Below are 15584 nucleotides of genomic sequence, written 5' to 3' on the forward strand. Positions count from 1 at the left end.
GAAAAAGAAAGGTCTCAACAATTTGTATTTATGTCAAGGAAGAAAAAAGATTGCAGAGTCAACATGCTTTGCTAAATGTGAGTGTGTGGGGAGGTCTGACTAAAGGAGAGGTGGGCACACCTCTCCTGAAATGATAGATGTTGTTTCAGGCCACTTGCCCTCCCCTGGTTCACCCATAGCCAGTTTACACAAAATTTTTTGCTGTCATGGTTTCACCTTGTGGCTGTCAAGCAAAGTAGGTGAACAAAAATGAGGGCATTTACTCACGCTGCCATGACATACCCTACATTGTGTTTTAGCTTGCCATCAGGGGTATAAATTTAGGGATTCTTCTTTCACATGTTGAAGCTCACCTGTGGATTGTTACGCCCACAACCTGAAGTGGACTTTACTGATTAAAAGCAATATATTGAATACCATTGTAAATGCTGTTGTAGTTATGGAATGCGGCTGTAAACATCCCTTACAAGCAAGAGTATCATAAGAGATGAGGAAGTAAGATGACTATTAAAAGGCATTTGGGCATTTGGCATTAAAGGGCATACTATAAAATTAGTAAAAATGTAGTTTAAGACACTGCTTGAACTGGAGTGGGAATAAGCAGCAGGAACAAGAAATTTTTTTTTTTGCATGTATCAAACTGATCCGTCCAACACCTTGCTATTTTGTCTGTCACTGTTTCTTAACATACCCACAGTGACACCTGGAATCCTTAACAGTATTATGCTGATACTAATGTACGTACCTTTTTTTGGGAGTAGAACCAAGAGAGCCTTCAGCATGAAGAGGACAGTGGAGATTAAGTTCCTTCTGTGTCTATCAATACTTTAAATTCACCACTGTCAGACAAGGGAGGAACAGGGCTATTTAGAAATCTGACAGCTAAAGTACATCATTGAAATTATCAAGAAAGCTACAACTTCTTACAATGTGCACCTAAATTTCACACAGCCAAAAATTATTATTCTCTGCTCTCTTTATAATAAAATGGAGCACATTTTAGTTACTAGTATTTGAAGAAAAACCTTACAGTATAATAGCAATATAATTTGAGAAGCTGTTTAAAAAATAAACCTTTTCTCAATCAGAGACTTTCTTTGCAGTCCTCTAGCTCAGTCCCTGCCAACAAATGCTCCCTTTACACCCTTGCAAACTTATGAAATGAAAACTTTAACAACTCATGACCCATACTCCAATGTATACATATACTGTGTGCATAGGCTTGCCAATGATCTTTTCTTTCTTGCTGATTAGGAACTCCCTGAGATTCTGAATGATCCTTGCTAGCCTAGATGTCTGCCAGGGGTTTGAAGCTGCATAGTTTGAAGCTGGAAGTTGCCCAAGACAAGGTGAACTAATTGCATTGTATAGGTGTAAGAGTAAGGCTGAATACAGATTGTCCCAAGGATATTATTGTAAGACTGTTGAGAGACAGAACAAATTTACTTCATCACCCTTTGACATATAGAACCAATGGGATTTATCTGGGCAGTTCTTCAAAAATTATTTCCTCCACAGGCAGACAGAAGGGAACATCAATTTAAAACTGCAATGTACCACTATGTAGGTGGGACTTTTTGCAACTGCAGGGAAGAAAAGGTAGTGCTTTGGGGGCCCTTGAGTGTCAGTGCTTGCGATATAGCTTCAAGAACAAAATCTTACTTCTTTACAAGAATTTCTCCCTAGTAACTTTATCTGTACGTGACTAGTGACTTTCACTGGTGCAATAAGGGCTGGAATATTTCAGAACAGTTTTTTGTTTTTTTTTTTTTTCATTTATTTCTAAAGTTGTTGGAAAATGAGGCTTTTGAAAGGAAATAACAATAAGGAAGATACTTATGATCGGATGTCCAGAGTCAGAGCTAAAAGCTATGTCTATAGGAGTGTGGACTGATTGACTGGACACTTAATCAGCTTCTCAGTTTCTGTATGTGTTAATACATGTGTGGCCACTGCTTTTGAAAAAACATACTGCTTGAACAATGGACCTTTGGAAATAGTAGGCTATCACATAAGTCTCAACAATACTTCAATATCCAACTAGATATGAAAATAGAGGACTTGTTTCTGGCCCTGGTCATCTTGTAAGGATGCAGTTCTTTGACAATCTGTCCTGCAAATCAGAGTTGTGTAATTCGCCTATCAGCCTTGTCTGGCATTATAAATGACTAAACTCCTGACTGGTTTCAAGCAGTTTCTTTTCTGTATGCCTTCTTCTCTTTACCTCTTCTGACAACTGTTTTCTGCTTGTCTACCTGTTCAAATCAAAACCTTAAATAGTAGTGCACACTTGCTTCCTTGTATCTGTGAAGGATCCATTAGACTTCTGACAGAGAATAATAGATTATTGTTCATTTTATTATACTGACATGTAAATCTGTAGAGGATGGCTAAGGAAATGAGAATGTTTGAACTCATGCTCTCTCTGGGCAACCCACAGATACTTTGGGTGCACTTCAGTATCACCAGCACCAGCAATTTCTGAGAACGTAAAACAGAAAACAAAGCAATGGATTTTTGAAGGGAACAAGAGGATAGATTGTATTTGGTATAAATTTAGTCAAAAGGTTCTCAAAACTGGTTGCATGATGTGGGAAAATCGGTCTAATGAATTAGGTGTAGCAACTTTTTTTTTTAAATTTCTGAACTGAGACAATGTTGAGTCTTTGAGCTAAATAATGCAATACTCGTACTGCACTCATACTGGGCTTGTACTTTTTTATTTTTTTTTTCAGCATTATAAACTCACCTGATATGTAGGGGAGGTTACTACTCAGCAATTTGGCCAGTGTGAACATTAAAAGACACTTCTGAAAAATTCTGGAAAGCAAGTTTGAAAGCTGTGTGAATTGTCTCGGAGGGGGAAATTTGTGTTTCTTTTCCTTGTTAAATAGATTTGTAAAAATATATTCAGGATTTTGCATTCTTGTTTTGTTTAAAATATTTAAAAATATGTGAAAATGTTAAAAATGTATATATGTTTTGAAGAACTGATTTTAATTTCACGTGAGCTGAGAAATTTAGTTTAGCATTGTTTTCTGAAATTGTGGAATTCAGTCAATTTGCAAGTGCTGATGCACAGAATGCTGTGCTTTACACATGCAAATCACTTTTTGTGTCTTCTGAATACTAACACAAATGAATTTTTGTTTTCAAAACTGTGGTCTTATTACGTTGAAATCAAACTTTTTTAAAAATAAAAGAAGTGTATTCAGGGTGGAGGCTTTCATTCCATCTTGTAACACTTGAAGCTGCAAAGCATTAAAATATGCAATAGCCTTACTGTAATCTGGAATTTGTTGTACAGTACTATACCGGTATTCATTTAACTGAGGTACTTTCACTTTACTCCATTGTGGAGAACAGAAGTGATTTTTCTTTGTTTTTTGCTTTTTCTTGTTTCCTGTTATACTAGAAAGAGTAGAAACATAGTAGATAAGCATAAAAATAAATGTAGGATAGATTAAGAGCAAATTAAACCCTCAAATGTAAGTATTATCTTTACACAATTTCCTGTGTATAATGTCCTTTCCACTTTATAATGGAATACTTCATGGAACCTTATCAATATAGATTTTACACGAGTTGAAGGTAATGTTTTCATAGCTCAGCGTTAGAAACAAAATGGAAGATAATCCATTACTTTGCAGTTTAAGATAAAATGGCTGATTTTGCAGTGAAGCAGCTGAGTGACAGAAATGTACTGAAATGCTTGTGTTTGCTAAGTGAGTGTACATTCATGTCCAGCACTGTGATGAACACCCCCATGATGAGCACGTGCAGCGCAGTGAAAACTCTGGAGTCAGATTGGAACCACAGATGAAGTAGGAATGCTGGGAGTCGGGGAACAGCATTATTTTGCCTCCCAACTTCTTTTCAGTGGTAACCAAGAATTACAGTGTTTTCATACCTGGTAATTTACCCTATTTGCTATATATTTCAGTAGTAGGTTATTTTCAAACTTTCTGTGTGTGTTATACTGGGATGGGGAGAAAAGCTGGAGCAGTATATGAAGTGTTTATTGTGGTCCTCTGACTGCAGTAGATCTGCTAGGAACTTTAAATCTTCAGATTTTCATACACTGCATCTGACTGTGGGCTCCCTAGGAAGAAAGAGACATGGATCTACTGGAGAGTCCAACAAAAGGCCACAAATATGATTAAGGGACTGGAGACTCTCTACTGTAAGGGAAGGTTACAAGAGCTGTGACTGTTGAGTTTGGAGAAAAGAAGGCTTGGGGGGGATCTTGTTCAGGGTGCAAAGAGGTCTGGGCTCTTTTTGGTGGTGCCCAGTGCTAGGACAAGAGGCGGTAGACACAAACTAAAACACAGGAGATGCCTCCTGAACATCAGGAAACATTTATTTTTTTATTTTTATTTTATTTTTTATTTTTACTTCAGGGTTGATTGTGAACTGCCACAGGCTGCCCAGAGAGATAGTGTAGTCTCCCTCCTTGGAGATCTTCAAAAGCTGCCTGGACATACATGGCCCTGGGCAGCCTGCTCTGAGTGTCCCTGCTTGAGCAGAGGGGTTGGACCAGATGACCTCCAGAGGTCCCTTCCAACCTCAACCATTCTGTGATAATGTGATAAATGTGGACATTAAAGGAGGTGGGTGTGGTAGGATTCAGTCTCATTTAACTGGGGCAAGAGTTCTTCATTGTACTGAGGAGGCCTAATACTTCAGTCAAGCACAGTGAATCAGATGCTCTGGTGTCCTTGCCCACTTTACCTTCCCACCACTTACAGTAAATTTTGTCTATAAGAGCATTTCATACCCCACATTAAGGCTTCCTTAGTGATCTCTGAACCTTATTGTGATGCTCAGAAGCAGCCTGGACATCCTTAGTAGTGTTCTGCAAAGTGAGTTAGAATTGTGGTCTTTTGGGCAGTTCTGCGTCTCTCAGTTAGCATTATGCATGTTTTTGTGTTATTAATACATTGCTGAAAGACCATATAATGGTTGAAATAGTAATTTTCTAAGCTAAATAGAAAGTAATTTTTTTTTTATTTATTCAGGAATGCATGATTCAATTTGACTTCTATTTTCCCTTTTCCCCAGTGAAAAAATATATTCACTTTGTAATGGAAGAACCAGTACATCTTAAGGATAAAATATTGTACATAAGTTCAAAGTATTTTTATACTATGCAGTCTGTGATCCAATGTTAAATTTGTTGAATTACAGTAACTATTCTGTTAATCTGGTGATTTCATTGAATTTATACCAATTCAAAAACAGAATTGCACTCCTGGGAATCAGGCCTGCTCTTTCAAATGCTAATGCACTGTGTAAATTGCTGTTCCTGTTTAGATAAAATTCTGACTGTGGCAAATTAGCTACCACTCTCTTTTTCATTCAAATTCTCGTGGAACATATGAAACCTAATTTTATGTTTCTAAAAATTTGCGTAAGTCCTGTATACTAACAGTTTCCCAAAGAAAAACACAGTTTAACAGTCTCTTGACATCAGCAGCTGATTTCAAAGAGTTTCTACAATTTTTACTTCACTTCCGCTTTAATAGTGTTGATAGATAAACTCGCTGTTTTCAGCTGCGGTATGTTATTTGTATGACAAGCTTTTCTAAATCAGAGGTGTTAGTTGTAATCACATTGGTCGTGCTCCTTGTGAAACAATTACTGGTAAGCATGACTGTGAGAGCTTAATCGCAAGCACTAAATTTGAAAGTTAATGTCAGCTGAAGTAACATAAGCAGAGAAGACAACTTGCATTAAGCGCTTTTGCAGAATGGCCTTGGGGACATTTCAGCTCCATCATCAGGACTGTTCAGAGGGTACAGGGGAGGCACCTTTCCTGCTCCGTGGAAAGCCCTGTTCCGTCTTGGGTTTGCACAGCAGAGCTAGCTCTTCATGACAGCTTGGTCACCCCATGTTCAGTTCTTCTTCACTCCTTCCTGTTCAAACAATATTCATCTGGGTTCTGTTAGTTCAGAGAGCACTGCCTCATTGTAGATATCTTAGTAGCAATGAATTATGTTAGTAAATTCAGTTCAGTTCCTAATTTGAAAGGGCAAAAATTTAGAAATGCAGTTCAACTACGGTCTGTGAATGGATGATTTCTGTGCAGTAGCGCAATATGTAGGCCAAGGTTGTTCATACTTGTTTCATGTTGTAATCCCGTAATCTAAAAGTCCATTTGAAGTATTATCAGTCAAAATCAAATGTAGTAAGTGTGCTTTATATGTGTTGTCAGAAGTAACTGCTTCCATTGAGGTTTCTAAATTTTTTTTGTTTTGCTATGAAATGAATTTCAGTCCCTCCAGAAAAAGAAAACAGAGGTGTTGGTTATTGTGTTTTGGAAAATGTGGATACATTTTAAGGTATTTTTCAGAAACCATGGAACTTTTCATGTAAAAGCTCAAATGAGTTATGAGTATCTTGGCTTGCTCCATGCAAATGGTGGTTAGATAGGCTGATATTAAGGTCTGGGCCATTTCACAGTTTGATTTTAACCGCATGTACGAATTTACAAATACAACATAAGTGATAGTATGAAAAATAAAATGGAAATAGAATAGGAAGACCAGGCTTATTGCAATTACAGTCTGATTTCACTATAATTCATCTCTTTTTGTATCTGGTTTCTCTTTGATATTCAAAACCTCAGGGCTAGATTATCTGCTTTCAGTTTGCCAGGAGGAGGATTAGAATATTGTACTATGGCCCCTGTGAGTAAGGTACAGAACAATACATAAAGGATATGTATCACCAGGCACAGTAGGAGCTGAAGCCAGGCTGCTGCTTACCTCTGCCTTTGGCCATTCCTTTTCCCCAAGTTCCATGACAACTGCATAGTGAGATTCAAGAGCACTCTGATAGAGAAGGCAGCAGCACAACAAAATGGACTCTTATGCAGGCTTCATGCAAGAGCGTAGTTGATTGATTGGAGGATGTGTTCCTAGAGGCTTTTGATGTCTTCTGGTATAGCAATAATGAGTAACTTCAAAGGACAAAAATGTATTTAGCTAAACTAATTGGTACAAATATTTTGCATTGTCAAGCTTTGAGCTAATATTTAAGCTGTCTTTAAACAGATGCCATCCTAATAAATAATGCCAGCCAGATTCTGTCTATATTTTAAAAATTTCTATACTATTTCCTTACCAGTAATCAAAATTATTTACACAGTTTCTGTATATGTCATTCTTCTGCTGCGTTACAGAGTCATACAGCAAAAGCAGTATTAGAAGTACATGCTAGCTCACAAAACCTGTTGCAAGAGCCACATGGACCCACTGTAGCCCTCTGTGGTTTATATCTGTTTTACTGCCAATATTATTTGACTAGGATTTGAATAAACAGAGAAGCATTTCGTGCTTTATTTTGGAAACAATGCAAATCAGCAAGCAAAACTCAGGAATGTCAAGGAGTTGGAAAAATTTTTGCTAAGTGACATCAAGAAAAATGCTATAATTAGAACACAATTTGAACAGATATTCGATTTAGAATACAGTCTAAAGCATAGGGATTTGAAAAATAACAGAGCTCAGCACTGTGCCTGCCAGTTAAACAGATAAGCAATTCTATTAGTGTTGAGGAAAATGAAATTGGAGTTGCTCAAGTTCATGTGATAGGGGTTGCTCGGATAATACTTTTCAAAATAAAGAGGTGTCCACCTGATTATGTTTGCTCTCTTGGTTAATTCTTGATTAAAGTGTGATGCTCCACATTGTGGATTTTGTAGGAAAAACTCCTGGGAAATGTCTAGAAGAAATTTGTGTGTATGGTAGACTTTAGAAGGTTTCAGGAAGTTCCAGAAGAATTAAACAGTTTTGAACAGGAAGAGGCCACTCTGCATGTGAAAGGAGATATCTAACAAAATACAATAAATTATGCGAGTTCGTGAATATAAACTTCAGGTTTGTCAAACAGTGCAGCTATAAGGAAACAATTTAAGCTTATTCAGATAGGATGGTGGTGAGCATCAGTAAACTGTGAACTTCTTGCAGATAATATTCACACTTTATACTGTATAAGATTGATTTTTTTCAATATCTTCCAAACTTTTGGTCTTATTTTTGTATATACTGAAAATGTTAATCTCCAGTTTATAGTTATGTATTTCTGAGTATCTTAGGGCTGTGCTCAGGGAAAACGGGTCTCTAGTCATATTCATCAGATGTAGAAGAAGGTCTTTGGGTTGTCACTTACTGATTAGAAATGTGTTTTACATTGCGATGTTTCATTTCCTCTTCCCTACTAAGCTCACTGTAGGAGCACAGCTGCAAGAACTGAGTTTAGTAATCTCCCTCAGAAAATGTTGTGATCCTATCAAGATGGAAATTTAATTCCTTTGTCCTGATAGAAATTCCACAGAATGCTCATGTGAAAGGATGAGTGGGAGGCAATATGCAGCTCTTAAAACAAGACATACTAATGGAGGTAATCATAGAATATCTGGAGTTGGAAGGGACCCACGAGGATCATCGAGTTCTACTCCTGACACCACACAGGTCTACCCAAAAATTCAGACCATATGACTAAGTGCACAGTCCAAATGCTTCTTAAACTCCGACAGGCTTGGTGCCATGACTACATCCCTCGGGAGCCTGTTCCAGTGAGCGACCATCCTCTCAGTGAAGGATCTCTTCCTGACATTTAGCCTGAACCTCCTCTGTCACAGCTTGACTCCATTCCCATGGTCTTATCACTGGTGACTAAAGAGAATAGATCGGCGACTGCTCCTCCACTCCCCTTTTTGAGTGAACTGCAGACTGCGATGAGGTCTCCCCTCAGCCTCCTCTTCTCCAGGCTGAACAGGCCAAGTGACCTCAGCCACCATGTCTTCTTCTCTAGTCTTTCACCATCTTGGTAGCCTGTCATAGTAATCAGTTGGAGGATCAAATCAGGATCTTTATCATTGTATCTTTTCTTGAATCAGGGCAGGATCACATTGTCAAAAAATTAACAAGAGCTACGTGATTTCATGAAGTTGCCCCCTGATTTAAACAAACAGATATTTGTATTTGGCAATTTATCATTTTCACTGTGATTGTTTTCCAGCAACAATTTAAAACATTAGACAACTGATGGGCTTATACCACCTCTAAATTATGCCATATGGCATTTTTCTCTTTTCAAACAAATTCTTGAGATATAATGACCAATGCTATTGCTTTGATTTTAAATACAATATTTACCTTTTTGGCCATGATCTTACTGCTTTAAGTTAAGGGAGTTAATTGACTTCTTTCTTCACCAATCAAATGCCATATTCACCAGAGACTGAATCAGATTTGAAAAGATATGAATCACAGAATCACACAGAATGGCCGAGGTTGGAAGGGACCTCTGAAGATCATCTAGTCCAACCCCCCTGCCGAGCAGGATCACCTAGAGCACATTGTACAGGATGGCATCCAGGTGGGTTTTGAATACCTCCGGTTTTGAATAACCTCCAGAAAAAGAGACTCCACAGCCTCTCTGGGCAACCTGTGCCAGAGCTCTGTCACCCTCACAGTAAAGAAGTGCCCTCTCATATTCAGACAGAACCTCCTGTGCTTCAGTTTGTGCCCATTGCCTCTTGTCCTGTCACTGGGCACAACTGAAAAGAGACTGGCTCCATCCTCTTGACACTCTCCTTTCAGATTATATGCACTGGTGAGGTCTCCCCTCAGTCTTCTCTTCTCCAGGCTAAACAGGCCCAGCTCTCTCAGCCAGTCCTTGTACTCCAGTCCCCTGATCATCTTTGTAGTCCTCCTCTGGACTTGATTGATGTCCCTCTTGCACTGGGGAGCCCAGAACTGGACACAATACTCGAGGTGTGGCCTCACCAGGGCTGAGTGGAGGGGTAGGATCACCTCCCTTGACCCGCTGGCAACACTTTTCTGAATATGCTTCCAGTTAAGCTCCTGAAATTCCAAACTTGTTATAAGCTGACTGTTGCAGAATGTTGTACAAGCTATTGAAAAAACGTCTCTTGATGCTAGATTCAGAAGGAATTTAGAATATTCATAAGTATTTTTGAGAGCTTCTTCTTTCTGAAAAGAAAAAATATAAAAGTGTTATTAAAGGATGTGTTGTGGTCTTCAGGTCGTTATGTTCAACTTCTGCCATTCTCACTGTGGGGAAAAAAGTCAAACTAAAACTTTTTTTCCTTATTAAATACTAAAATATTTTACCTCAGCTATGCCAATATTTCCCTTTCTAAGATTTTTTCTCTGTCTACCTTTCTGTCAGACCAGAGACTCTGTAAATTAACTTTGGCTCGTATCTGGAGTCAGAGAGTAATTTCATCACTTCCTACTACAATCTTTACATGAAAAAGTACAGCATCCTTTCTACTATCAATTTAACTTGCAAGCTTCTTTAAGCCAGTCCCTAAAGATACGAGCCACACCTGTAGCGGATGACTTGCTCCGGAGCACTGAAATTTAGCCCCGCTCTCTTCAGAATCACACCACAGGTTTTTATGTTTCCTCTGAATTCTCTAAGTATGCTTGTTTTCAGTGTGGCTGCTTTGAATTAACCTAGAAGAAATCAAAGTCTCTTAGATCTGTATTATTTCCCAAATCAGCAATGAATTTGAAATAGCTGAATTCATATTATAATTGCCAAGAAAAACATTGTCAATAAAATTGTAGCTATCCAAGGAACATCTTCATCTAACAGCTTTGGAGAAGTCAGTAGTTCTTAAGTTCATTTTAGATCATAATATCTATATTTTTTAGCCTGGATTTTGGAAAGCATTTGAATGTATTTTTTCAACTCTTTTTAAAAAGTAATATACGTTATTCGGGTTTCAGTGGCTGCATCAGATTATGGATATCTTGCAACATTTCTCAGTTCCTGGACTTAAATGCATATTCCAGGCGAAGACCCCTCTCCCCCCTTTTTTTCTTAAATAGGTCCTATAATTGTTCCTATTCTTCTATGTAGTTAGTGTCAGACATCACCACCCTGGCACTACAGCTGGATTTGGTACTTGCAGATATTCTGTCCAGCTTTAACGAAGCAAAGTATTGTTCAATCACAGTACTAAAAACAAAGGGATATCAGAAGAAAAAAGAATGTAGGAAAAAATACCTCTCCTCTATCTATAGTGGTGTACACAAAGATTTCTCGGAGACAGAACTTTTTGTCTTAGGAGGCAAAAAACAGTATTTCAATATATTTTCCCAACCTTTATTACTAATGGATTGCTTGCTGTTCTAGTTCAATGCCTATAATGAACTCCAAAATGAATGTTTCTAAATCCAGAAAATTCAGTCTGTTAAAGAAAAAAAAAAGTTTTAAAAATGCTCTCTACATGTTTTTGCTCATAATGAAATTATTTTAATGTCTGTAAACTTAGAATGGGTGAGACCATGTCTGAAGCTCTGTGTCCAGTTCTGGGCTCTCCTGTAGCCACACTACGCTTTTTACAACTGGTCTATTGGAGTGTTAAGGGATTGCCACATCCTGATGTCCATCTTTTCATTACTCAACCAAGAAGAGTGAGGTTGCATTTTGGTAGTTCTGGCAGCCTAACAAATGGGTTCGTGCCCAAGAAGAAAATGGTGAAAATGATTTTTGCAGTAAAAAGATAAAATCTACAGAAGGTTCATGTAATACAGCAGTAATCGACACAACTGGTTTAGTATGGATTTCCCAAACGTTGTTCCATAGACTAAAGTAACATGGTTATACGTGAAGAATGAGTATTTGTCCTAATTACAGCTCCCTTCAGTTATTTGCATGAGAACTCTGATTTTCTCTATGAGTAATTTCACGAGTTGTCCTACAGTAGCTATGTGACTTCTTCCTGTTCAAGATGGACAGGGCGTGATTTACAATGGGCTTTTGTTCTTGCAAAATTAATGTTTGGCTTGACATTGATGATAGATTGTTTGGTTTTGGAAATTTTATGTGTTCCATTATGTATTTTAAGAGTTTGGTTCATGACACTTTGCCAAGGCTTTTTCTTATTTTTGTGGGCTTTAGCAATAGATAAGGAAGAAGTATAATAATGTCAATGAGCATTTTCATAGTCATCACTGAGGAGAGAAACTACCTGCTCTGCCTGTCCCCTGGAAATACTGGGAAGGGTAGCACAGTAATGCCACCTGCTACGCCAGAAACAGGTGGACCCATTGGATATATGGTGAAATTGAAAGGATACATCTCTCTGGGTCTGTCACAGCAGCATTTGCCAAGCAAACACACATGGTGTATTTAAGAGCTGTACTCCTGGCATAAATCCTGAGAGATGACAGAGACAGCATTGTCATCTGTTTTGCAAGAAAGTGTGCTTCTATGAAAGCCAAGCTTTTCTCTGCTTTTCTCATGGGCTGAATCAATTTCATGGATAAGATACGTATGATTAAAAATAACTTATAAGGCCTGAATTAGGCTAATGTAATATTATAATAAGATAATGTTCCAGTAAGGATCACTGTGGTGCATTTTTGCTCCCACATTTTGAGTTCGTTGTCATGATTGTTGGCTTCAGTTGGACGTACCTGCTGAACTCAAAATACGTAAGAGAAATAATATTGTTGGAATTTATTCTATTCTGAGACTTTAAAAACGTAACAGTAACATAGCAACCTGAGATAATACCAGATCCTGCAGAAGTTTGTCTCTGTGTCCATTTACCTGAGCCCTTGGCTTTGTCTTTTGTCTTCCCATTTTATTTCTCTTAGCAGTGTGCTCTGATATCATGGACTGAGCAGGTCTTTCCACACCTTTCGGAATACCACTAAAGTAGTGCTAATTTATATCACAAGTCTTCTGATATAGTCACTACAAAGTATAGATGCCTTTTTGTGGTTGAATTGTTGGAGGAGATAATTTCAAAAGAAATTGGTGAGGACCTGGCATGGTCCTTTCCTGGTCCTTCATGTATTTTCTGATGTGCACAGTTGTAGTAATGGGTATGTAGTCAATGAGCTCTGCAAATCAGTCATTTGGGTCATCAGTTATTTTTGCCCTATGGGGCAAAAGAAATCATAACAAGGATATGTCATAAACAGAATGAACCATGCTGCTCTGACATGCTCAACAAATCAGGCACAAAATCTGGCCAAAAATGGGCCAGCGAAAAAAAAGAAGCCTCATGATTTATAGAAAAAAAAACAAAAAACACAATACAAACAAACCAAAGAAACCCTCCACCTGTTCTCCATTGTAAGTATTTAGATTGGGCTCTTTCAGTGTTTCTCCATCAGCTAAGCAAAGAACACATTGATATTCTCACCATTTATAGTTTGATCCATCACATTATGTTTCAGTCAGCAGTTAGCATCTAGCAAAAATGTGCTGCAATTAACAAAACATGAGTTATTTGAATATGTAAAAGAAATCATTGCACATATTCAATTGCACTTTAGTGATCTTTATTTTCAGTGTGTGACAGAAATTAATTTGGGGAAATATATCACAGTTGTTGATAGCTATCTGATTTATGCACATGTTGCCTTGCCAATGCAGCGTCAAGCTGTTAAGAGAGTGCTTCTTTGGTCAGTATTTCATTTTCATAAAGGCTAACAGTATCTTCTGTTAGCCCATTAGCAGGATTATAAAACTTGAAACACGCATGGTAATAAATCTCCTCCAATTATCAAGTTGTAAGAAACAGCTTACTGGTAATTTCAAAGGCTCACTCACTGATGAGAGAATCCATCCTTCTTTATAAATAGAGCAGAGACTGCCTAAAGCTGGGCCCACCTGCAGAGGGAGAGGTTGTCCAAGTGAAATGGCCTGATGGAAAACTGTATGGTGCAAAGTACCTGGGAACAAACACAGCTCACATGTATCAGGTGAGTGTCTATATTTATTAGCATGCACCTATTTTTGAGATGTGATTATTGCAAATTGCTCATCTGGCTCTCGTATTGGAGTGGCAGGCCACACTGGCAAAGCTGCAGAAGGCAGGAATGTGGACTACATTGTAACTGCTAATGCATTTAAATTGGTAAATAAAGCTTTCTAAAACATTAACCAGTACTGTGCGTTCCTAGGGAGGTGAAGTTTCACCCGTTCTTCTAAAATCAAGAAATTTGTTTACCTAATGCAACTCAATAGTAATCAGTAGTCTTCATTTTATAAGGTTAGCAGGTAAAACATTCAGATTGAAAAATAGCATTTGTTATTGTTCCAGATTATTTATCTCCAGGTTGGTTATTTATTTATTTGATATCAGGTAATTACATAATTAAAGAGATAAGATCAAGTATTGGTATGCAACTATGATGACTTGTAGGCATTTAATAAAAAAATTGAAAGAAAGACAGTAAAAAGAAGAGTGTAAATAGCCCCACTTTCTTTTGTGTTAGGCACTATTGAATTGATTAACACATAATCAGTCTAAGGAGTGCTTTATCTTTAGCAAAAGCAAAATGGCAAAATTAATCTGAACATGGTAGCCTTAATAACTTTTTAATGCTAAAAAGCTGACTTCTGATTTCAGACACGATATTTTTTTTTTCCTTTTTTCTTTTTACGTGCTTGCCTTTGAGAAAAATCAGTCGGCAGCTTTAAGTTCCCAAGTGAATGGTAGAAACTGCAATAAAACAATCACAATAATAATAGCACTTCTGGAAGAATGAGAATCTAGGTACATTTCATTTATACATATATATAGAGATATATAATCATTTTCACTTATGTAACTCTTTTCATCTGAGGGCCTCACATTACTCTACAAAAATGGCAAATTTGCTATTAGATCTGTAGATAAATTAAGGCACAGAGAGGCTAAATGACATGCTGCATTGACCTTCTCAGCTTGCCAATGACTTGCAATCAAACTCAAGTCCTCAAATACCTGATCCCTTGAGCTAGTCTCTAAATCTTACCTCTTATGTTTAGAGGATGTATTATTTTGTGAAGGTGAAAAGTTCTTTATAAAATATAAAGATAGTTCTACAGTAACATTAATCTTCAAATCATTTAATCTTCTAAACAGTTGGTCTTCTAAGGAATACTGTGAGATTAGATTAATGTGGTTGTTATCTTGAATATTTGAAGAAAACTGAAATAGGAATAATGAACTTTTTGCCTTATTTGAGTCCTCTTTGACAACATGTTGAAATCAGTTTAATTTAACGAAAATGGATTAGCGTAAGGAGGTTTGGTAAGGTTTGCAGTTCCTCAGTGTAACAATGATTGCTATTGCAATCTGGCCTTAACAAACCAATTTTATTTATTTATTTTTTAATAAATGGTGGAAATAGCGAAGATCAGAGGGAGTCCAGATTACACCACATAGGATTTTGGCAATTTAACAAGTATTTCAGTCTGTAGGACAGAACAGCCACAACATGACCACGAATTACAGAAAGTCATGGAGGGTGCAAGGCTAATTTCAAGACACATCAGTAGTGTGTCCTATGGTCTTTCTACACTGCCTGTCTGGCAGGCTCTAGGACACCGTTCTGCAGGTTATGAGATCACTGCTGGACCCTTGAGATTCTCTTGCCAAGTCATTTGTGTTTCCTTAGAGGGCACATACCACAAAAGGAGAGACTGAAAAGGGGTCTCTGAAACAGGTTTTATTGTGTGATACAAAAATGTATTCTACTTGGATAAATCTTTGAATTGTCCTCATGTTTGTGAGGCACAGAGTGTAACAATACCTGTAT

The 15584-nt window shown here is 37.6% G+C and overlaps 1 protein-coding gene across 4 annotated transcripts in view; it reads left to right on the forward strand.

Annotated features, from left to right (window-relative positions):
* Window positions 1–15584, forward strand: part of KDM4C (lysine demethylase 4C) — a 268004-nt gene that overhangs the window by 245602 nt on the left and 6818 nt on the right. For all 4 annotated transcript variants that reach the window (XM_068666441.1, XM_068666442.1, XM_068666443.1 and 1 more), the window contains one exon: window positions 13641–13760. In XM_068666441.1, the coding sequence (XP_068522542.1) occupies window positions 13641–13760 (120 nt within the window). The remainder of the gene's footprint in view (window positions 1–13640; window positions 13761–15584) is intronic.

Source organism: Anas acuta, chromosome Z (genome assembly GCF_963932015.1).
Source record: "Anas acuta chromosome Z, bAnaAcu1.1, whole genome shotgun sequence".
Taxonomy (NCBI): Eukaryota; Metazoa; Chordata; class Aves; order Anseriformes; family Anatidae; genus Anas; species Anas acuta.